Here is a 25,575-nt window from a genome sequence, read left to right as displayed (position 1 = left end):
TCACACATGTATGTGTATGCCCTGCAAACACACACGTATCATATATATTTATATGTACAGGTATATAAATACATCAGTGTTATATTCTAGAGACAAAGTTGTGAGATTCAGAGGTGACCAAATATTTCTAGTTTGCCTACAAATACATGTATTTTATTAAAAAGTATATTTGTAATATGGCCTGTTTAGGAGACTTGTTTGCCAGAGTTCCTTAAGAGCAACTCTCAGCCCAAACAGTGGTGGCAAATGGAGTTAAATCCAGCTACTGGCTGATCAGAAGTAGTGTTCCTCAGGGCTCAGTATTGAGACCAGCCCTGTTTAATATCTTTATCAGTGATCTGGGCAAGGGCACTGAGTGCACTCTCAGTGAATTTGAGGATGACACCAAGTTGGGCAGGGGCACTGATCTGCTGGAGGGTCAGAATGCTCCATGGGGGGATCTGCACAGACAGGATTGATGGGTTGAAGCCAGTTGTACAAGGTTCAAAGCAGTAAAGGTCCTGCCCTTGGGTAACAATAACCCTGTGCAATGCTATAGGCTGGGGGAAGAGCATCTGGAAAACAGACCAGCAGCAAAGGACCTGGGAGTGCTGTTCAACAGCTGGCAGCAGTGTGCCCAGGTGACCAAGAAGGCTAACGGAATCCTGTCCTGTACCAGAAATAGTATGGCCAGCAGGACCAGGGCAGTTATTGTCCCCCTGTGCTAGACCTGGTGAGGCCACACCTTGAACCCAGTGTCCAGTTCTGGGCCCCTCAATTCAAGACAGACATTGAGGTGCTGGAGCATGTCCAGAGAGGGGCAACATTGCGGGTGAAGGGTCTGGAGAGTAATTCTTATGAGGAGCAGCTTGAGGGAGCTGGGGTTGTTTAGCCTAGAGGAAAGGAAGCTCTGGGAACTTTATTGTTCTCTGCAACTACCTGAAAGGAGGTTGTAGCGAGGTAGGGGTTGGTCTTTTCTCCCAAATAACAAGCACTAGGTCAAGAGAAAATAGCCTCAGGTTGCACCAGGGGAAGTTTAGGAATTTTTTTTTGGATATTAGAAAAAATTTCTTCACTAAAAGGTTGGTCAAGCATTGAAACAGGCTGCCCAGGGAAGGGGTTGAGTCACCATCCCTGGAAGTATTTAAAGGACACAGATGTGGTGCTTAGGGACATGGTTTAATGGTGGACTCGGCAGTGCTGGGTTAAGGGTTGGACTCTTAAAGGTGTTTTCCAACCTAAACTAGAATAGAATTACAGAACTCTTTAGAAACAAAAGACATTTTATTTAGCATTACAGAGGAGAGGGATGAAGAACCAAACAAACTACTCACCAGAAAGAGGATCTTTGCCAATCATTAAAACATTTGGTAAATTCATCACAATCAGCTGCTGCAGGACCTCCTAAACAAAAGAGAACAACAGGCAAAGTTCAGTGTGAAGGAATCCAAATCAATCACACCACAAAGAATACAAAGCTCCATCAATTACAAAGCTTTTAACATACTGGCAGGTCAGAGGTCACAAGAGGAAGCCCCACTTAAGAGCGAAATCCTTATTTGAAGATAGCATCAGGCTGCACAGCTAACATACACTAATCACCTCTTTTCACTACAGCTAATATGGAACTTAAAGGGTCCCATGGCACTAATCAGAATAAATGCCTGACCATGCCAGGCACAGCAATCATTCATGCCTTTACCCCAGGTATGACCTGTATCCATCTGACGTGTAACATACAGCTGATGTCATGTTTCAGGGCGTATAAGTGCAGCTGGTTCATCAAAGGTACCTAAGCCATTCTGTGAAGTTTGGTCAAATAATTGGTCAAATTATTTCATGGGTCTGAGAATTTAATGATGGGCTGGGGAAGTAAGTGCAAAGGAAAAGCTCTTGACCGAGCATCTGGCACTGGATATAAAGTTCTACATTTGTTTGCATTGTTTTTGATGGGGAGTAAAACAGATTTAAGTAGGTCATGAACCTCACTTAAAGGTCATTTTATTTTGGAGGAGGTGACAGAAGGGAGGTGCATCAGGTTCAACATTTAAATGGCAGCTGCCTGAAGAAGCTCTGAAGTGACAGAATGGCTTAAGGGAGAAGAAAGGCTACAAGCCCTAGTGCAGGTAAAATGCTTAAAGTTGGAGAAATAAATACCTTGGGGACTCTGCACAATCATATGATCAGCCATGCACCCCAGAAACACACAGAGCACGGGAGTACAGTTGTTAGCTTTGACCTGCAGTTACCAGCACTCACTTGTTACGATCTGAATAAGACATTTTGCAGGCAAGTATTTATTTCACATAAGAAGCCTGGGAGGAAAACGGCTGTGCGAATGAAACGCTGTGCTGGGATTCAGGAAACAAAGGTTCACAGATACAACTCTACCAAATGTTTGGCAGGTGCCTTTTCCCAGCTTGTCTCCACTTCCCAACCCACCCCTAGGCCACTGGAAGGGCACACGCATTGATACTTGCAGAGCATTCACAGCCAGGGGAAAAAGCACCACAGCCCAGCACAGAAACACACTTCCTGAAACAATCACCCATTCACCCAAACACTTCCTCTCCAAGCTACCCATTGTTATTTCTCTGCTTTCAAAGTTACACCACAGGAAGAAAATTAAGCCTGATTGAAAGAGGAAACAATCCAGAGAGCCTGCAGCATTTGATAAGCAATCAGAGTGGATATTCTAAAAAAATGTTTTGGACGTAACACATTTCATTTTTTTCCTCTGATCCATACCAAAACATACTCCTCCACAGTTCCTCTTTTGGGTAAAGCAGAAATATCTGTGTCACAGCTGATGGGGTTTCTGGTGCTGTTAAGAAAAAAAGGCTCTACAGACCTCTACGTAATGTGAAGCTTAGCTCATGCAGACCAAACATTTATTGACTCATTAGCCAAATGGATTTTACATTTTGGGCATTTGAGATGAATTAAATAAAGTTTGTTTGCATCTGTTACCAAAACAGGTGCAAAACCTATTGGATTTAACAGCACCTGGCTTGACTGCAGTATGTGCTATGACAATACAGCATGGCACTGAGGCTTTAAACAAAGAAAATCAGACTTTATGTATACTGAAGTAGTGAGCTTTAACCAGCAATTTCCATGGCAAAGAAAAGGAGAAAGAATTGTGCTTCCAGTCACCCAGCATGTGGAGCAGCACTGAGGCAGGAATGCATAAGGAATTTTCGTTGTCTTTGTGTAATCATCAGATCACTAGCTATTTAACTGTCAGACACAAAAGACATTAGAGCTAACCTTTATGATGTTAACATTCCCATGAGCTCCTTCTGCAAAATTATTTGAGTATACAATCCAACATAACCATGACTGAATGCCCACAAAACTGCTTGAGCTCAGTATTTTCTGGCAAGAATCTGACAGTCACTGAATAAAAGCTGAACCAGCCCCAAGCCTGGACGAATGATTTGTTAATTCAGACTGAAAGATTACAACTCTTTCAAGAGGTGATACTCTGACCTTTTTATATTTAAAATAAAATATTTAAACAGATAACTCTATTGTTCTAAAAGCCTTCACCTTCAGATTAGTCCTTGTGATGATGACACCTGGCTGTTATGCAGTGCAGCTCACTGGCAGATCTCAGCACTTTATAAAGGAAGGTCAATGTCACTGCCCTTCTTTTTCAAGTTAAGGAAAGAGAGTCAAAGAAACAGAGTTACTTCAGTTTAATAAACTATTCTCTGTGAACCAACGTGCCACTCACACAGCTGCAAGTGTGAGATAAAATGTGTTAAGGGAAAGTTCATACATGGATGAATTCAGCTCACATTTTGGCTGGGCTGAAACCATGGAAAGTTAGTGAGGCTCAGCAGACACCCAGTGTCACACTCAGGAGCTGTGATAATGAGTCCATGTCTCAAATCCATTGCTTAAAATCTCACATCTGGAAGTACAATTAATGTCCCCCCTTCTCTTAAGAGCAAATCAGGAATTCTTCTTTTATCACTTTCAACTTTTATCAATTATCAACATTTTCTGGTTTTCCTTCTCTAAAGCAGCAATAACACAGGTTAACAAGCAAAGTGTTGCCTCAGCCCAGCCTCTTGGCTTCCCTCACATCTTACCACTCCTCCCTGAAGACCCTACAAAGTCAAACTTAGGCTTCAGGCAGGGAACTGTGCTGTTCCAGCCTGTGAACTGGCACTGAGGACCAAACAGCTCCACAGGCCCAACCATCTCTCAGCCTGCAGCTACACTGGACACGGGGGCTAACCTGGACACACCACTGAAGCCCAGACAGCAAAAGAAATGGTAGATAAAATGCAACATTTCCCCCCAGGGACAGCAAGTTATGTTATTGCATTATATAAAAGGCTGCTGTTATGCTCAGATTCAAACACAGCAGTGAGACACAGCAGCAGAGGCAGAGATGGTGTGTGTGTGTCCTTCCCCCTCAGGCAACCAGCATGGCTGGAGGCAACACATCCAGGCAGGAGCTGCTGGAGAGCAAAACAGGGTTTTCAAACATTTTAAATAGCTTACAACAATCCACAGTACCCTGGAGAGCAACTGTACAAGCAAAAAAATCTAAATGCCTCCTGTGAGAAACCTTTTAATAATTTTTACAGCATAACTAAAGCTTGGTTCAAACAGTAAAGGTTACAGCAACAGCATATGGTTACAATTTCCCAGATTATTAGAACCATTAGGGTCTGAGTTGCCAGCTTTACAGCTAGACCATTAACCAATTCAGAAGCCAGCTACTGTAGGTCAGCAAGTACCTCCCTCAGACTACAATTTGCCTTTTCTATTTATTTTCTTGTTGCTAATAAGATTGCCATGAAAAAAAAATAATATTGGTATCAGAAGTGTTATTTAAGGAATCAAAACAAATCCCCTTAGTACAGGCCTTAGTGCAGTGCCTGTAGGTTTGTGAAATGCTCCTCTGCCAAAGATCAGGATGTTTTAAGCTTGAAGAGATTTGTGAGAAATCTTTTGACAGAAGTAATTGTTTCAAGAACAGATGCTTCTACATAGCACATCAACACCACTTTCACAAAATATAAAGATCAGCAGCCAAGTCTTACACTGCTTGAGCCAGACCCCCAAACTCAGTAGACGAAGCCCACACAAGTTTCAGTGAGCAGTCGCATGAGCCCATATTGGCAGGGAGGGCTTTTCAAGTGAAGGTCACTCCCTCTGCTGCCCTTGCCCCCAGAGACATGGAGTCTGAGGGAGGCTGGGACAATGGGCAGACCCAAACAACAAGGATACCTCCTAAGCCAAAGGCAAGTTTTGCTGAAAGCTACTAGGCACTCCAGGACTGGTATATCAAGGATTCAAAAACATCACTAAATTACCTAGAAATCACTTGGTTAAATATAAATAAATAAATAAATAAATAAATAAATAAATAAATAAATAAATGCTGTGTTCTCATTAGCAGCCTTCTGGTGTCTAAGCCCTTGTTGTGCACTTGCTTCACGTTTGCAAGCTTTTTGAAATCACTTTTTAAAGAAAGAAGCTTAAGACAAAATAAAGCCAAAATTTCCCCACAAAGATTCTAGCAGTCAAGGGTTTTAGGAAAAATCAAGACATACAAGATTCAGGATAAAATTCTAAGCACCGAGTTAAGCACTTAGGCTTATTAAAAGCATGAGCAAACATATTCATTCCCTCCATCTGAAAGTTTCTAATCATTTCTGGAGTGCCAAGGCACTTTTTATCTCCTCTTTTTATCCCTCCAAGATCACACACACCGGACGTTTGCTCTTTGCCTCAGATCATCAGAAGAGATGCAGTGGAAGCTCTCCCTCTCGAGTCACCATGGTCACATATTAACGTTTTATTTACCTGTGACAGGGTAAATGGGTCCCTTGTAATTTTGCAGGAACAAAGTCCCCTTCAATGCACATTTACTTCTTAAAACTACGTGTGCGACAGAATGGAATAAAATGGTCTTAAGGTATTATTCTTGGATGTACTTTTTTAGTGTCATTTAAGTGTGTCAACAGCTCTTATGAAGTACATGTTGCTAGGAAAGGAGTAGGTAAAATTGTCCTTTCCACGGCTGAGAGACCAGGCAAATACAAGCTTTACACAAAAACCTTTCCCTGCACTGCCATACAGCACAGCATTAAAGTAGAGTAAGTACTAGCTTCTCATGCAGAATTAAATTAACCTCTGCCTGAATCCTAAACAAGAGTACTAAATAAATTATGTAAGGAGAGAGGCAGTCTACCGGTCATTGTAATTCAATGCTCAAGCCAAGCAATTCCATTTAAGTATATTGCTTAGCTATAAAATGCTAATTGCCCAGCTGACTGGAAGCCAAATGGTGCTTTCCTGCTTAAAATGCCCATGAGGAAAAACCATCATCAGCTTTATTTATGCCAGCAAAAACAAACAGTACCCAGCCAGGTTTAGCTGCATCTCAGGCCAACAGAGTAAGAAAAGTTCAGCAGAGTCCTATCTGTGCAGCCAACATCTTATTCCCGATAACCTCAATATGGATCTGATCTCACAATCATCCTTGGAGTGGGAAACATTTGGTGAGACACTGAATGCTTAGATAAGGTCTCAGCAGGAATCAGTGGCCATCTGCACCAGCCCAAAGCCTCCCAGCAGCAGGATGGGGTGACAGCTTTGCCCCTACACATCTTAAGGTCCCTTTGGATGCTACCACAGAGACAGGCTGGAGCTGCATTTCCCAGACAAGGAGCACTCCAAGTCCAAGGGACAACTGAAAGCAAGCTTTTCTGGAATCAGAACTCTAAGGAAAAGCAAATACTGAGGCAAATGAAAAAGCTTTATAATTCAAACATTTTTAACAGCAAAATGGGGCACAAGGGTTGTTTTTTAAATATGTTTTTTTCAAAGTTTCCAGTTTTGTATTAATAAAATAATGAAAACAAACTATTTTGCAGCATACAAGGAGGTTATGTTTTAAAAGAAAAATATATTTGTCTTCCAATAAGTATAAACTTCGTAAAGGTTGGGGGTTTTGCTATAATTATCTGAGGAGTTATTAATGCTGTCAGGGAAATAACTTAGAGCAAGAATCTGTGAACTGTATGACAGGGTCTCACAAAAGATTAGACAAGACGAAACAAGTTGTTGCAGGGGAATGACAAGAGAGTGAAACACAAACAGATCTTCTATTGACATGTTTTCCATGTACATCTTACCATGCAAGCACGCCTGATGACACCATGTGTGTGACTCAGTATTCACTGTTTCCCTGCCAACACATTATATACATGACAAAATTTGATTAAGAACTTCGCTCATCTATGTAACAATTGTACTTGTTATGTGACCAACTACAGGATTAGCTGTCTTTAAAGGGATTATTTTTTGTCTTCTGAAAACCAGCAAATTACAAAGCACACTTCTAAAGACCCTTCAAGTGGAAACCCAAAAGCCAGTAAAATAACTGTTGCCTCATCTGCTGAAAATAATCAGTTCTGACAATCGTAGACTGGAATCTCAGTGGGAGGGGATGTGAAGGAATCATACCTAGTCTTAACCATGGCCAGCCTGGACAGGGTGCAGATAACCCTCTAAATGACAGAAACATAAACCACATAGAAGTACACTATGTAAGATCAGGTTTTATTAAAAAAAAAATAGACAAATGAAATTTGGATGGCACATAATAGAGCATCATACAAAAAAAAAAATCAACTAGAAGGACCCAGGCACAACCACAATTATCCACCCAATTCATTGTTATGGCTCAGGTTTTGTTATTTGTATTAGAGTAGTGCAGAGGTCCCAGCCAGGAGCAAAACCTCGTCCGCTGGAGCTGTACAAACACATAGTGAGGCATCCCTGCAACAAAGAGCTTGTCATATATACCCAAGGCATCAGTAGGCTGATGAAAAAATAGTAACAAGCAATGGAGGAAGGAAATGAAAATAGGATTCCGTGGTTATAATATGATCCATTGTGTGCACTCTTGCTGCTTTATGAACTGGTTACATCAAATCCTCCAGGCTGGACAGAACTAAGTCACTCCACACATCACAGGGCACGGCAAGCAAGGCAAGTCCTGATAAACACATTTACTTTAAGATGAAACTGTTCACAATGCACACTGTTTACATCACATAAATATTCTATATGTATTTAAGTAAAGGTACTTTTATATATGTAAAAAGCCTTCTAGGAAACAAATAGTTTTACTTCCAGCCCAGTGGATTAAATAATGGAAAAGCCAACACATCAGTTGGAGAGGAACTTTATTTTTTAATCAAACTAAATACATAAGTGCACATTTACTTCTGAACTATAACATGAAATGTTCAATGGCTGTACAGCAGCAGATTTTTTTATCCTAGTTTCACTAAGTCCATGATGAATCACTTATGTTAATAAAACATACAGCTCTGTGGTTGTGCCTAGTGGCAATATTGATTTGACCCAGAGAGGAGAAAATCCAATTGTGGAGCACTGTGTTCTCCTGCTTTTATCGCCAGCAGCACCTCTGACTAATTTACCTACTTCTGCTGCAAATAAAAAGCCTATTGATTTATCCTCAACTTCTCTCTTCATATCATGTACAAGTGACTACACATGTTTATAATAGGATCCAGACAAATTACTCTCGACTTCTATTTTATTTCACATTATATTTGTCCTGGGGTGGTTTATGCAGTAACAGGGAACATGAAACGTGCTGTGCTAAAGGCCTGTCACTTGACATTACAAATATAACCAGCTAAAATGCAATCCATCTGTTGAACACACTTCCAGCTAATCTATGGTGGTCTCGAAGGACCATAACAATTTACCTTAACACACAGTAAAAAAAACACCACAGGCCATCAAAACAGACTTGAAGCACTACTGAATTCCCTGAAATTCAGCACCAAGCACACTCATTTGTTTTAAAAAGAAGTCAGTTTTCCCCATAAAATGAGTATATTTTGCTAGGATAATAAAGTAAAAAAAATTCACATCAAACTCTAAAACTGAGCAACTATATTTCAGCTTAACACTGAAGCCTGATACCAAAATGGATTAGCCATGCAGAGCTCCAAGGTACAAACTCTGCTCCACTGCCCTTGACCACTGGAGTGAAAAAATTTACAATATTAAAATACAGCTTGACATCAAGAAACAAAGACCAATCTAATAAAAGCTTCTCTAAGGAAGACTACGTGTAAGGTCTGTTTTTCGCCATTTATCCTATTACAAGTATTTCTAAAACTTGGCAGGTTTATGTGTTTATACAGAACACACACAATAGACACCTAACTGGGCACATGATACCAGTTCACATAAAACACAAAGAATGTGTTAACACAATTTCTATACTACCATGAAGAGCAATATTAATTAACCTGAGGTAGGTGTATGGCAGTTATGGGGCTTACTTAGAGGTTCAAACCTACAGATCTGCATTGCAACTTCAACACTGCAATAGAGTTCCAGGCTCTGAAAAAGTGCCAAAACTCCGAAGAAGCAGCAGTCAAAAGTACAGGAACAAAGGAGTTGGAGTTGGGAAGATTTAGGAATACCAGTTATACATCACGGCTAATACTTCTTTTCCAAAGATGAATAATAAGCAGAAGCTAAGTGATATAAATGTACACATTTTGCATTTTTAACAGTATCAAGTAATGTATTAGTATAAATGTTGCTTTAAAGAGAATGACTCATTTTCTTGGGGAAAGCTCTGTAAAACAAACAGTCAAAGGAGGGCACAGGGACATGTGTGACAGGAATCATTTTGAGGTTCTCTAGTACAAATATTGAAAAGCCAAATCAAAGCCAAAGTTTAAATATGAAAACAAATCTGTTAAACTAGAAAAAAATTAATAAAGCAAAGAGAGGACACAGAAAACCAGGATATTTTCAGGATTTCAAAGGTATTCCTTGTTATGAAAAAATATTTTAGTAGCTAACAGAAGGCCTAACAGATGCAATCGAGTTTAATGCCAATTTATAAGTCAAATTTCATCAGTGATTAAGGGTAACAGAAGTAAACCAAACATTTAGGTTTGCTGTTACCAATGTGATACTCATGTCCTGATCAAAGCAGGAACTCACTAAAAACTTTCAATTTACCTTTCAGTCCCCAAAAGAAACAAGCTGCTTTACTGTGCTACTCTTACTAATGCTGAGTAATACCTTACTGTCTCAGCCCTCTTGACTGCCATGGGGTCAGCTCACAGAGAAAAGTACTTCTTGTTGGCAAAAGGTGCCATGCTTCACCTTCACTACATCCAAACAACATCCTCAGAATTGCTCAAATATAAGGTAGTTAAATACCTAGAAACCATCACAAACGTGTTCAGTCTTTCTAGGATAACACTCCCTGAATAAACAAGACTTAATTCACATTACACTGGTAAACCACTTAGAGAAACTCAAAGGGATAGTACTGGAGAAACAAAGAGAATGACACATAGAAACTAAAGAACTGTAAATACATGGGCAGTTATGCAGGTGGTGATGACCAACAGGAATTTTATGGGATAAACACATATGTTATTGGTTACCATTGTTTGCTTTGAAACGCACAACAATCTTTATCTCTAACACTGGAAAAACAGTAACAGCAAGACAATTTTTTCCTCCTAGTGAGGAAATGGTTGTGATAATGCTTGAGGAACACCAGTGAGAGAACTGAACAACTGGTCTGTTAGCACTCATCCTTACTTTCTCCCTGCCCCCCTAACATGTTTATAAATCTGAAGGGGGGGGGGGGGACACCAATTAAGTTTAAATTAGATTAATTTCCAAAAGGTTAAAGATTTTTAACCATGAGTTTCCAACAGGACTAAAACTTGTGCTTGGGCAGCTTACAGGCAGCCTAGTATTGGACAGCAAATTAGTGTTTCAGAAAGCACACACAGTCACTATGCCATCGGCTTATTATCTAACTGCAACAGAGGACAAAGCGTGGGTGAGAGAGGTCCTTGAGGCATTTGCAGACAACCATGCAAAAATCCATGTTGGATTTATAGAAGAGGGAAGCTTTCAGCTGGTCTGAAGAGGAGAGGGTACAGGGAGATGCTATCCCACCCTGCAAGGATGGCTGATCAGACAGTACAGTGCTACAGGACAAATGGGGTGGCTGGGGGAAGTACAGGGAAGGAAAGGTTTTATTTATAAGGTCAGTAGGTTGAAACAAAACCAAAGGAGCTCATACACGCTACTCATCTGTTTATGTTAGCTGCTTTCTCCTGCAACAACCTGACCTTCTCATCATTGGAGCCCTCTCTTATAGGCAAACTCCTGTTACCAAGCAGGGCACTAAAACTCCTGTTACCAGAGGCACTAAAATCTCAAATACCAGTAATGCAGTGAGAGTCCTTGCAGTTCAAGCATGCCCCTCTCAAACACTCACAGAAAACTCTACAGGGCATCATTGCAGATTAATGTTATGAGCTTTCCAATTATTCTCAAGCAGAACTTGTATCCAACTTCATTACTTCAATATATCACTGCATTATCACTATCATCTAATTTACCCAATATCAACCAGTTCAACAAACGCACAGGCAGTCCTTAGCCAGGAGATCTGCCACTGTAGCAACACTCTGTAAATTTTTTCTTAAGGTGGGTAAAGGGAGAGGCTTTGAGTCAGACCAGATAGCTCTTCCACACACAAATCTGCAGCAGTGTTTCTCTTCCTAGCCAGCAGATTGCCCCAAGCAGGTAACGTGCAGGGAATTTTGAAGGCAGTCAACCCTTCTTGCACTGTACAGGTGGAGAAGCTGCAGTAAATTTCATGTGACTTTTCCAAGGTAATCCAAACAGCTTTGGGAAAAAAAAACACTCCCAGCATTTCCTGTGTCAGTCACCAGTTTTACCATTAGTGCTGAGCTGCAGTCACAACAGAAGAGAAGAAGAAAAAGGACGACCACAGAATCTAGCAGTGGTAAAAACTATTAGTGAATAAAATGAGAGGGAAGGAAAAGGAAATGGGGGCCGTGCCCTCAAAATAGCCTCTGGGCCTCTCATCCTTCCCTTTTTGGATTTTCTACGCTCATTCGTTTTCAATAGCCAACAATCTTTCTATCTGGAGAGTTACTGCATCCCCCTCCAAGAGTTATCTATAGGGAGAAGACACAGTGATGTTGACACTCAGCTATTCAGAGAGTTTACTGTCAATAATTTGCACCTCAGCAAAGGCAGGTCAGCCAGTAATCCCCAGGAAATTACCAGCTCAAACTGCCAAGAACTGCCTCCCTGATTTTCCTAACTTGTTGCCACCGAGGAGGTGACAGAAGAGCCTCCTGCTCAGTCCCGTTCCAAGGAGGCCTTTCACTGGCATCTGATTCCTTTGTAAATTGCCAATCTGGAGCTACTAGGACAAAAAGGGATGGTGTTTCATGATGCTTACCATTCAGCACCCACACAAAGTAAGCGGATCCAGGAGGGGACTTGGGGCAGAAGCCCCAGGACACTGGGGCTCAGGACCCATCCTGTGCCATCCCCATCTCAGCCAAGTTCACTTATTGTCCCTGCCTTCTGGACATCACACAGTAACACAAATACTGCACTCTAAGAAGAAATGCATATTCACATACAGACTCACGTGTATATGTTTGTGTTATTTCCCCCACTATTACTCTGGGATTACTGTACCTGCTCAAACCTGGGACAAGCAAAATCCTTCTGGAAACACCATCAGATTTGCTATACATAAGACTGTCCCACATTCAAGCATTTGGAATCCCCGTGACTCAGCAGCAACAGCATGAGGGGTTTCATCTCACACCACACAACAACAAGATGGTTTCTTAAACACACAATAATGAAAAGTCTGCAAAAGTGATACATAAAAACAGTCACATGTTATATACTTGATAAAATTTAAGGTTAGTCTTTCAGGGTCAGGTAAGTTCCATTATTCACAGGGTTTTTTAGTCTGAGAATTTACACCAAAAAGTAGTTGCTATAACACTTCAGCAGAAAAATTCAAACATTTTGAACAAATAAGGAAAATAACAACACAAGGTACTGTAGTCCATTAAGATTTTACATATACAGTCATCAAATTCACCCTTATGACAGACTCATCCTTTACACATTTAAAAATCCCAATCACCTTCCACATTCTGTGGCACACGTGCAAGAGAAAGCCATTAAAAATTAAGGGTGAAAACCTACAAAGCAATACTAAGTCCACAATTCAAGTAATATCACACTTAATACCAAGTAATAACACAGTTAATATATTTGATATCAAGTATTATTAATTCAGTTAACATCACAGGATAACAAAGATCTCCTTACGGTTGCAACTGCACAGCAAGGGAAATATTTCATGTTCAAAAAGCGTTATGACCCAAAAAAAAAAATAGATAAAAGGAAAAAAGTCCCTTCCAACAACTGCCAAATTTCACCTCTACACAGAAAGGAAATAGCCAATAACCCTTCTAAATACTACTCTACGAGTTTTAAAGGCTTCTGACCACAGGATTTTCTACGTCAACATAATTCTGTGTGTAGCTGCCAGGTAAAATTTACTTATCAATGGTAATCCAGGCTATGCATTTATACACATATGCATACTTGCACATGCAAACACTCTCTCAAGAAGAATTTTCAGTCTTGCCAGTTCTTAACAGTGCTCCTTTAAGTATCTGAAAGGACTGATTAACCCTGCTTAATACAATCTGTGTAATCTACTGTGAATCTTGCAGATAACTCATAACTGCTAACATTAATTAACTCAGCAGAGCTTTACCCTTCTTGCTCCCCCACTGGCCTCATACCACAGCCCTCAATTTAGGAGTTCTCCTTCACGACAGCCTTAGCAGATGGCTGAGGCAGAGTTAAGCAGCAATGGCCAGCTTCTGATGTAGAAAACTCAGTTAAATAATTATGCATTTTCAGAGAAGACTTTTCTGTATATTGTATCCCTCTCTTCATCAGTACTGACCAGTAGTCACAGCACTTAATGCATACAACACACTGGAAATAGCCATGATACAAGAAAGAATGTGAAGGGTGTTGTTACATCCTAGAAAATCCTTTCTTTATGCCATCTGTGAGAGAAACAGAAGTAAGCTCTGTCACTATGACATTATTAACATTCAGGAAAGATTAACTTCTAATACTACTATGCCAGTTTTAAGGATTCTGACCACTGGATTTTCTGTCAACAAAACACAATTTCCTTTTAAGCTGTGACGTTTAGTGCTTTCCTGAAAGCAAATGTCATCTATCATGAGCTCATCCATAGGTGAAATAAAAAGCAACTTTCAAGTCCTTGTATTTATTGAGGAAAACCTTAAAAATGGTCATAAATTATTCAAAATCAGCAAGAGCCCCCAAACACAAGGAGCTGCCCTGGCTACAGGCAGAAAAAGCAGAACCACGCACACTATCATTACCCTTTTGTGTCATTTTTCAATTATATTTAATCTTCAGTGCCCTTTCACAGCACATGAAGGTGGCAGGCACGTTTGTATCTTTGCAATTTCCAAACTGCCTCACATGTGGCTCATATCCCTTACCTCCATCAGCACAGCTCAGGTTTATTATTTAAGCAACATAATGGAGGGAAACCTAATATGAAGTATCAAGTGACTTTGAGCTCCCTATCAACCAGATCACAAAACAACAGCAGTGCAAGCGTGATGGGCTGGCCTCTCAGGGAGCTGGAAGCAGAGGAAGGGAGGGTAAATCCCCAGAAAGATTGCTCCAGGCAAGTGAAATTCAAGCCTCAGGCTGCAGGGAGCAGCAAGGCCTCCCACATCTAGCACATTTGGGCTGTGTTGCTCTGTAAAAATAAAGATTATTAGAATTCTAAAAGATACAGGTTGCCCAGAAGTTTATACTGTTGTTGCATCTACTGAGCACCAGATCTAAGCCTAGTATCTCTTAAAGCATGCCGAACCTCCTTGGTGGTCTGGATGAAGTCTGACTCCTAGAAGCAGCCTCAGATGAAATTTTAAGGGACACTACAATTAGAGGAAGGTAGCACAAGCAGTATTTTATCAGCAGACAGAGTTCTTACACCCTTCACCTCAGTCACGCACAAAACCTTGGCAAGGAGATTCAGCTGTAAAACAGGAGAAGACGCAATGCAAGGTCCACTGCAAACTCCAGAATGTCAGTGATGTTAAGTGTTGGAGTAAGGACCATCTCCTTTGGTTTACACACAGCTTTTCATGTAACTTACTAAAATGGCTCTGCATCATTGTTCAAACATACTCAGGTGGAGGCATTGAATTACTTCGACAAACCTGTTTCTTGCTCAGAGCATCATGAATTATCTGAGTGATGAATGGCCAATGAGAAACTGGAGCTCTATGGGAATTGGCACACTCACCAGAAGAATGTTACAGTAAAACAAATTGTGCTCTTCAGATCTATAGAAGCAGGCTGCATTTTGAAGCTGGAAATCCAAGCTAATGATCTTACTTCTTGGTGATCATAAGTCACACAGCTCCCACAAACTTTAAAGAGAGAAATAGATGCTTATTTTCTGGAGGAAGTAATCAGAGAAAAGCCAGCAATTATAATACAGTATCTTAACATAATTCTAAGTTCCCTGGCACCTCAGTAGCAGTACCCAAATCCACCTTTCCTCTAAATCTCAGCATAAGCTAATGTTTGCATTTCCACAACATTAAGACATATGGTAAATATAAGGTGCTAAAAGCAGGCATTTTAATTTGAATCTCCAAACTAAGCAATTTCTATTGACATTGTAAATACGCACTGTCAATATAAGATATGCTCAGTCTCCAAAATTTGCTACTGAACATAAACACACAGTAGTAAAGAACAGAATTTCCCCCAAACTAAAAATCTGCAGTCACCAATGTTGCTTTCTAAGAAGCAATACAGAAACAGGCACAACCAAAACTGAAAATAAAAAGAGCATTTGCTGCATTTCAGACTAGTAGATACATGATTCCTTGTGAATTTTGATTGTAAGTCATTCTCACGAGGTAGAGGCAACAGCCCCTTTGGAATTGACTCAGCACAATGGAGGCAGGAACTAAGTAAACTTCTTCAAACAGCTCTGCCAACACCATTCAGCTCCACGCTGCAAAACTCCTGCTGTTTCACACTCGGGGCCTCCTGTGAGCAGACTGCTGATTACACCAGGTTGCATGGCAGGTTTTTGATATGTGCACACGGCAGAAAAATAAGAATGAAACCTGCCCACTAGTCATGTTAAATAAAAGATTTCACACCACACTGAAAGAAAAGGACACTTTGCCATCTATTTATATAATATAATGGGCCCTTGCCCCCCATTAAAGTGACAATACCCTGTAGTACATTGTACACATACTCCATGTACAACCCATGCAAGCGTTACTGGACACACCACTACCATGAAGGATAAGGGAAACAGCACAACGCAAACATTCTGTCACCAAACAGAGGAGATATGCACAGTCAATAAAATCAGAGTGGCTGAAATGCAGCGCTGTGGCAACATTTAGTCGGGTTCTATTCCCAGTTACACTTGCACATTGCAGAAGATTCAGAGCAGTCAAGGAAAGAGAATGAAAGTAACTCAACAGGCATCTTTCAGCCTCATTTTCATGAGATGGAACCAGAGAAATCAAACTTTAACAAGTTTCTGTGAAATTTTGACAGAAAATCCCTTGGGTATCAGCCCTGGCAAGGAAAGAGCAGAGGCTACAATAGCAGGCAGCAGCCATGTCAGTACACACCTCGCTCCACGCACACCTCAGCATGTGCCTACAGCCATGTGCAAGCCATGGGAAAACAGCAAGGTAGGTGGAGGACACAGGATCCACAGAAAGCTTTCCCCTGTTCCCATAATACTTGTTTTTCATTTATGAATTTGAGCAGAGGCCTTTGCTGCCTAATCAAGTTCAGCCCCTTGTTGCCTTGTAGCATCACAGCTGTGACTCTCCTAATTGCATCCTTGGTATGCAGAAGGTAAGAAATGTTCTTGAAAAGATGACATGAAAGGCTTCACTGGTTGGTCATAAACATGGACATTAGGGTCTTTCCTCAGGGAATGGCCAGTGCAGAAATCAGATGTTCAGAATACATTGCTGCCCATATGGTTCAAAGTGATGAATAATGCACTTTGGAAAAGAAGAATGACAAAAATAATACAACACTGCAGTAAAGCACCAAATTAAACAAATAACAGGTGGTGACTAAAAATGCATTTTTAATGAGCATCTCTTTATGAATGCACATAATGTAAAGTGGTTTCCACTGCTTTGTAACACACCGCTCCTCATTATGGATTAAAAATATTTCAGACAGAGTTAGATGTGTAAGCTCCTGCTCTTTGGACATCTCATAGAATTTTTTTGTAAGATTTAGCAGCCAAAAAACATGAACTTTTAAATTCTGAATTCTCAGTACTCTTTAATTAACACTACCTTTTTTCACTAGGTAAATTTGTAATTAAATGTTGATGTGTGTTTTAAACTTTGATGTGTGTTTCCAGTGCATCTACTTCATCAAGTGTTCTGTTCTTCATATATATATAATTAACTGAGGAAGACAGCAGTCAATTGGTTAATGCAGAAGACAGCGTTTGAATTCCAGAGTCCAGACAGACATGAAACAGATCCACAGCCATTCTTCAAAGTGAATTATTGCGTTCCCAAGCTCTTCCCAAACTGGTCTGCATGAAATCAAGTGGCCAAGAATGAGACATTTACTCCATAGCAGGAGGTACTGCTTTACCACAGCGTATTAAAACTTCATAAGAACCGTTTCACCAGGGTTACTTATCCAACTGAGAGAAAGCTAGAGAAATCATTACACAGAACAGTTACCCAAGAAAGCAAGACTGAGTTTAAGTGGACTATTTCTGTAATGGAGGAAGTCTCAGAAACAAATATCAGGCAGCTAATACAGTCAGGAAGTGAGACTTTGTGCTATAAGGGCTACAGTGTAATAAAGTATGTTCAGCTAAACAAGTACCTTGCTCTGTCTCAGCAGAAGCGCCACATTATCTCACAGATTGCGGCAACAGTTTAAGCAGTTACTCAAGTCAGAATCTTCTTGAATCAAAGAAGGTCAGTGTTACAGAACGCAAAAATAAATGTATTCCTCCTCTCTCCAGTGCAGCTGTCTTATTAATCTCAAAGATGACATATTCCTCATATATCAGTCACCACTTTAATGCCCTGATTCATACAGAGAGGCTTAGGAGCACATGGCTGGTTATTATTTCAGCAGGTTGATTATTTCTACGATGCATAATACTCCTTGTAATTCTTAATTGCTTTACCCCTCAAGGGCATACAGCATATGTCTTGGGAACTGGAACAGACTTGCTCTGAATATCAAAGAAAAAATAATGAATTGTCATTAAAAAGGTGAGAAGTGGTAGTTAAACTCTACTCTCTTCGAGTTAGTTCCTTAGAAGGACAATAATTTTTTTAAATGTTATTTTTCCCTTTTAATGATTGTTTAGATGATATGCTAAAAAAATAAACAAAAAAAGGCTTGTCTCCGAAAACAGAAGTGATTTTAGGCTGCTGCATATTTAATATTGTATTACATTAGTCAGCACGGTTGTTCGGTTAAGCACAAACTTTGATGGCTTCCCAAGTGCCAGGAAATTGGTTCACTCCATTCATAATTTCTCTGATACAGCAGCAGTGTGTGCCAAATATGTGGAACTAAAAAGGGCCCTATGACACAGAGCAAATGATGATTAAACAAACTGGGAGTGCTTAAACTGACACAAAAACCTCTCTCCCTGACCCCCCCGACACCCCTCCAGTAAGTGCAGTGGGATGATCTCAGTTAACGTTAAGAGCCAAATTCCGCCTGTTTATGAACACAGTTTCCCCGAGGCCCTGAGATTTGCAACACAGCATACAGAAACCTTTCACGTACTTTCCTCATTTAAGACCAGCAGAAGGAGCCCAGAACACCGTTCTAGGAGACTTCTCAGAGCACCCAGCAAAAAGCATTGCCCTTCCAGCACAACACCTGAACACTCCTTCACATACACACAGTAATTACATGACATGACTAATGCCAGCCAGCTAAATACGGTGCATATTAAGAAACTCTGAGGCTTGTGATACGGTGCGGAGGAACTGCCTTGTTCAAGCAGCTGACCATGGCTACAGTTCCCAACCCCCACGCTGTACATGAGGGGAAAAAAAAAAAAAATCGCTTCTGTCACTGTGGATGGCCCTGTTAACTGTGGAAAAATTCAAGCCATTAAGTGCAAGAGGAAAGTTTATTCAACGGGAACTTCCTTTTGTATTGCAAGATGCCAGGATAGATGGCAAACACCCTCAGCAAAGCTCGGGTTTCTGGAGGCAACTCCCAGGGGAACACATCCAAACTGAGCTCACTGAACCTCCCCAGGGGTCAGGGCTCCTGCGGCCGCATTCCCTGCTGCCTTAGGTCATATGCCCTGCCTGGAAAGGCTTCGTGCCCATCACAGTCACAACACACCTTACAGATGGAGAGAGACAGTTCTTAGAGCCCGGCACTCATCTGACAGAAGGCTTGTGCTGCAAGGTTTGGCAATCTGGGAAGCCACACTTTTCAGTCTGTATGGATTCATGCTTTAGGTAAGTCAGCAGATCTGTCTGGCAATAAAGCAGAGATTTCGAAGTTGTCAGTGCCATAACTGCCAGAAATCCAACCAACAAGATCATCTCTGAGATTTTCCTCTTCTCCCAAGTAAATCTATCAACATCTAGAGTGCAGGTATTCAGGAGTCAGGGCATTCACAGTCATTTCCTCTGACAACTGTTCCATTTACTTCATATTCTTAATCTATCTCATATAAGACACAAAGATGTACTTTGATATCGCTTTTTCTCATTTTGTAAAAGTAGCTTTTCTGTTTTTCTTACAAATGGCCTTAATTCTTTCCTTTGGGCAAGTTAAACACTTCACCTAGTGGCTGGGAAGGTAGGGAAGGGAAAGGAGGACTTCTTTTATTTAAAAAAAAAAAAAAAAAAAATCAAAGCCCTAGTTGAAAGTGTTATAAGGCAACAATTAAAACTATCACACTACATAAAAATAGTTTAAAAATCCATCCTAGGTATTCATATGTGATTCTTGTTACTGTAGAATCAAACTGATGTTTGAACTATTAAACAAGTGTTGCATTAAACATGTCAAACATTTTATATCTAAACTGACCAGTATGAAATATTTAGCAGTATTTGTTTGCAGTTCCATCTCTCCTCCTTTATGCTCAAATGCCCTTCATTATAACTCCCAGACTAACTTGACAGTACACGAAATCTCCATGGTGAGAAAGGAGTTCTAGGTATCTATCTCCAGACTTGTACATTTGTCCCTTTCACAATTTCTTGGTACCATGTTAGGCAGGACTCATTCCTAATCATCCCAGCTAAGAAACAATGGTTGTACATACCCCAACAAAAGAATACTGTGATAGTCAAACCCTACTCATCACTGGCACCAGCAGACAAGGAAGATAAACAGGGAACCAACTGCAAGGTAACAGCAAATACCTGCAGAGTGCATTTACTCTTTAAGAAAAAACAAACAAAACAACCACCACCCCAAAAACTACCACACAAATGAAATGAAACCTACAGTTCAAAAGGTTAGTCTTTGATGCAAATTTATGAGGGGGGGTTGTGTGTGTGATTTTATGTTTTGGTTTGGTTTTTGGTGCTGGGGGTAGTTTTTTTTGTTTATCTTTGTTTAGGTTTTTAATAAGGCTTTGTTTTGGGGATGAAAAACGCAAGGATCGAGTATTTTCCAGCCTTTTCTCTGCTTAGGCAGATGTACCTTTCAGCACCTCTGTACCAGTTACACAAACACAAAACTCCTAAACTGCAACACTATATATTAAAAACACAACAGAAAAAGCAAAATTTAACCCAGTAGCCTCCTCTGCATGCTGCTCAGGCAGCTGCTTTAGAATCCCAGATTCAGTTTCAAAGTATCACACAGAAAAGCTTATTTAAAACAAATGTGCTGAATGTCAATCTGCTTTTCACCTCCTTTGCATATTAGAATGGCTGGTGTAAGCAGCCAATACTTAAGTTACTGGTAAGTTTTAAACTGGGAATAGTAGGTTACCTGTTGCAGAAAGAAAAAGTAATCAGGAATTTGTTTGTACTTTAAGTTACCATCCTGCGGCATTTAGCCAACTAAAACTAAATCACTCTTCACTATTAACTTTCCTAACTTACAAAACACTTTGAAGTATTAAGATTAATGCCACCTGATGAGAGAGACTTGTGTGGATATCATTAAAAGTCAAGGTGGCTCGTGGGTTGGGTTTTTTAATGTATTTGATATTTAAGATCATTCCTTTAGCGTCTCAAGAGTTATTGGTTGTAAGTCTATATCTAACTTGGTTATAAGTGTATTTCTATTTGTTTATAGACATACTGTAAAGAAACTTTAAGCGATCTGTCCTTTATAAATGGGTGACAGTCCAAGCCTGACTGCAAAGTCAGTGTGCTAAAGAGCACAGCAGTTCCGTGTGTTATAAAAACAACTGCTTTTTACTGACATGCCAACTCAGCTCTCTCATCTGGGTATGTGTGTCTCTCTTCCAGCAGGTTTGGCAGAGTGCTCAAAGCCTCCAAAACAAGGTGTGCTGCTAAGCTCAAGACTGGGAAAGCAAGCCAGTGTATCTTCTGCAGATATTCAAGCAGTTGCCATAAACACTGCAAAACCTCTAAGTACTGATAAAGTGTGATAAATACCTTGACACTGGTAAAAGCTGCAATGTGCTGCCAAGGAAAAGAGCCAAAACAAATCACGATCTGGCAGACAGTGCTGGTCTCACAATATCCAAGGGTATCAAAGCAAAACTGCTTAAGGACTCTGCCATGCAGGATGCTCAGCATCTCTAGTTGTATTAAGTCAGTCTGAGAATGTCAGTGACACTTAAAATCAAGTCCTATGCAATACAAAGAAAGCACAATCGCAAGTTAATTGAGATATTTTAGGAAAGAAAAGGCCAAACTGCGTCTTAGGGAGACAAGTCTTCAAGCAATAACAAGTTATTTGAAATCTGAATCCCTTGATTGCACCAAATATGGACCCAGTAATTTATAAAGAGAATGAGCTCGGTGAAAAAAGGGAGATCAAAATCACCTTTCCAATCAACATTTTGGCTCAGGCTACAAAGGAAATGCATACTGGAAGAAATGCGAGACAGCTCAACCAAGTTTGAGAATTAGAGCTCTCTACTTTAGTTTCTTCTGCATGACTGGAAGCTGGGAGCTACATTAAGTGCCAGAGCACTGAAGTGTAAGCAAGGCTTCTAATAATGGCAGCTTTTGTGGTCCTCTACTACAGAATCATTCCTCCTGCATGTAAAACTGTAAAGATACATCCTCATGCTGTTCAGATAAGCACTTGCCACAAACTGGGAAAACAAAGACAAAGCCTTCGATCCTGACAAACAGCTTTTGCATATTCAGGAAAACACAGAACACCCAGAGTGGGCCTTTTTTGGTTTAGTTATTGGGGTTTTTCTTTCACTTTTTTTAAATATCAAGATTGAAGAAGTGACCTTGAGACATTTATTACACTAAAGGACAACTCCTTGTAGTTTACTTGTTGCTTTGTTTTGAAGTAACTACACAGTCTTGACAGACTCTAAATAACTCAGACAGGTAACTAGTCAAATTAGAAGGGGTTTGCTTGTAGGGGTTTTTTTGGTGAGTGCAGCTTTTTGTGGGTTTTTTGTTAATCTGCATGGGCTTTTTTTGTTTGGTTGGTTGTTTTTTTAAGTGAAGCATGCTTTACTCTTAGGGTAACTATGGGACTGATGGTGTTCCTTTGAAACAAATGAGCCTTTTGACATATATAGTAATTCTGCATTAAATATCAAAATTTAAAAAGAAATTCACCTCCTTCCAGTTTCTAGCAGCAAATGCTCATGCCTCCCCTGGGACTCTGCTCACTTAGTTTTACTGTAACACAGTTGCTCCAAAATAAACCAGACATTAACCTCAGTACCACCCTCCCCTCTTTTAACACACACTGCACACCTAACAGGTCTTTCTGTGATACAAATTTGACACTGCACTCCCTTACAAATATCTTTTCAGTGGACATATTACAGACAGAATCACCATTAAAAATAAGAAGATAAAACCATAACACCCAGGAATTTTAAGGTTTCACAGGGAACTTACCTTTCTTCCTTTGCTTCTCAACCTTACAGCAAACAACTTATGATGTTTTTGAAGCCAGTTCGTTAATATAAGGTAAATAAAAGTGACTTTTCTAGAGAAAGAGGATTGCCTATTGTAGTTTTAAAATATTACTATCCCACTAAATAAATACCTTCCCGTCCTGTGAAAATGATTAAGTGGAATTCACACAGTATTTTTTTTCTGTGCAAAGACAAGCCTTTCCCAATGCTTCCTTGAGGAGCAGATGTCTTTCACTGTTATCTTGATCACCTAAGACACACTAACCATGTCTAAAAAAAAAAATTAAATAAACATCTAGATATTTTAATAAAGCTAATTATGAAAGAACAGACAGTGACAGCTCCACAGGGGCCACTTCTGTCTGCTGAGTAGATTTTTATTTAGGCACTTTTACTGGCCATATGAGGACCCAGCAGAATTTAAACACTTAACTTTCCTTCAACTCTCTCTCAATCAAAATGGGAAACAGGAGAGGCACCAGCTCACACACAGTTTATATTCCAACAGCCCATCTAAACAGCTATTAAAAAAAAAAGGTGTTCTGCTTACCTAAAGTACAACGTGCACACACTTTAAATTGCTGTCTTATTTGATCATTTCATAAATCCTTCCCTTTATAAACCAACATGTGTGCAGATGGGAGATGCATGCATGAGCAAATGACAGCATTTAAATTTCTGAGCACTCATGAGCAGGTGCCTTAATTTGTGCTGGTGCAAAGTCCATACACCATGTAAAGTAGGAAATACACCCTTTCCTGTGAATTGTCTTCAGCAAAGAAACTAGCACATTAAAGCTCCCTCCTGTTCCCAGGTCTGTTACTTTCTCGGGTCCAGAGGCCTGTTCAGCAGGATAAATCCCATCATTGTTAACCAGCATAGGTATCTCCACAACCTTCATGCCCATTTCTTGGCCCAAGAGCACTCACATTTGCCAAAAGTCCTGGAGGTCAACGTAAGCTCAAGCAGACTTTTACAATGCAAACCACAGTTTCCAGAATTAAATACAACTCTGCATTAGATTCAGTGCACTGTCTGAGAACTCCCACAGATTCCTGAAACTGATACTTACTCCCTCTAAATGACAGAGAAGCACCACTTGAAAAGACATCTCAAATACCTGTCTCAGATGAAAACACACTGTGGAAGAACTGCCTACAGGTCTAACAAGTCACTAAAAAAAGCAGTGTGCAAAAAGGTGAGAGTTCATTACAGAGCTCTGTAACAAAAGCTAACTAGGATGCTGATGGAGTGGAAAGCCAAGGCCAGCTGAGTTCCAGGCATGCACAAAGAGACACTCACTCTCTGCACCACAGGGTCACAGATGCCACTGGAACTGACAGGAACAAGGCTTGACACCAAACCTTAATCCAGAGTCAGAGCTGTGTAAAAGCAAGACTGTGGACTGAACCCCATGTGTCACAATACAGTATGCAACAATAACCTCAATAAGAGTCATCACAAGTTAAATAACACCTTCAGAGATAGAACATGCCAATAAAAGAAGAACATAAATAACTTTCATTTACTACCTGCCATTAAAAAGCATACGTTACTTGCTTTGGGAACTGGTATGCAATTTGGGGGATTATCTGACAATCACACTTTATGCATTTGTGGAATTCATCTTCTTTTCTCTTTAAAGACTTTTCATGAAAAGTACTAAATGACATGGAATACATTACAGAAACATAAGCAATAAAGCAATCTTTAACTTTCTTTTTTTATTATCTTTTAGCAAAAAGTAAACCTCAAAGCTATTTTCAGCTACAAGCGGCATGCAGGCTGTTTTCTAACTTACCCAAAATTGGTAGGCTCTACAAAACTTAATTCCCTCCTTTGCAAAGCTTCGGCTGACAAAAATAGGACATTTGCCTGAAATTCAGGCAGCATGAACATGGTGCTGTCTGATGAGCCTGTCTGAACAGTAATTTACATCTTAAACCTAATAACCAAAAATACAAGTAGTAGAGGACTGAAATAGTCTGTGGCTTTAGCATTGGTAATCACAGCAACAGTCTAGGAGATTAACATTAGGCCTTGGCTTTCATTAAGGAAAGTCACACACTCTCACATTACTCTTTTTTAAGCCATATAAAGGATACTGTGGATGTGTTCTACAAATTCAGACGTCCCAAGAATTGCTTTCAATTAACATGTCAGAGGTTAAGTAAATGCTGCTGTGTGGGAACCAAACAGCTATTTCATACTGTAAAATTTTTACAGGTCACTTCCATTTGCCTCTGTATTTTAGGACACTGCTTCTCTCTTTTCTTGGCTCAGTTTCTTTATTTGTCTGCACAAAGATTTCACACCCCTCTAGCTTATTAAGCAAAACAAAGACAAGAATACAGACACATGTCAGCCTACTAGTACTGCCCTTTCCTATATTCTAGCTCCAGGAAATTAAAAGTAGCTTAAAACTCAACCCATTCTCTTCCATCTGTTTCAGGTCACTATTTCATTCTGCATTAAAATGCACATAGAGCCTCAAGGGAAAAAAAACATGT

At 40.1% G+C, this 25,575-nt stretch overlaps 1 protein-coding gene across 6 annotated transcripts in view; it reads right to left on the bottom strand.

Moving 5' to 3' along the window:
• The window catches only part of CCDC88C (coiled-coil domain containing 88C), a 98,167-nt gene that overhangs the window by 56,944 nt on the left and 15,648 nt on the right, over positions 1-25,575 (bottom strand). For all 6 annotated transcript variants that reach the window (XR_007631620.1, XM_050337035.1, XM_050337034.1 and 3 more), the window contains exon 4: positions 1,314-1,383. Coding sequence is in view for 5 of the 6 variants with exons in the window: in XM_050337035.1 (XP_050192992.1) it covers positions 1,314-1,383 (70 nt within the window). In the remaining variant the exon portion in view is untranslated. The remainder of the gene's footprint in view (positions 1-1,313; positions 1,384-25,575) is intronic.

The sequence above is a fragment of the Myiozetetes cayanensis genome, unplaced genomic scaffold, assembly GCF_022539395.1.
Source record: "Myiozetetes cayanensis isolate MyiCay16 unplaced genomic scaffold, myiCay2020 scf6-25, whole genome shotgun sequence".
Taxonomy (NCBI): domain Eukaryota; kingdom Metazoa; phylum Chordata; class Aves; order Passeriformes; family Tyrannidae; genus Myiozetetes; species Myiozetetes cayanensis.
This window is presented reverse-complemented; position numbering and strand designations above follow the sequence as displayed.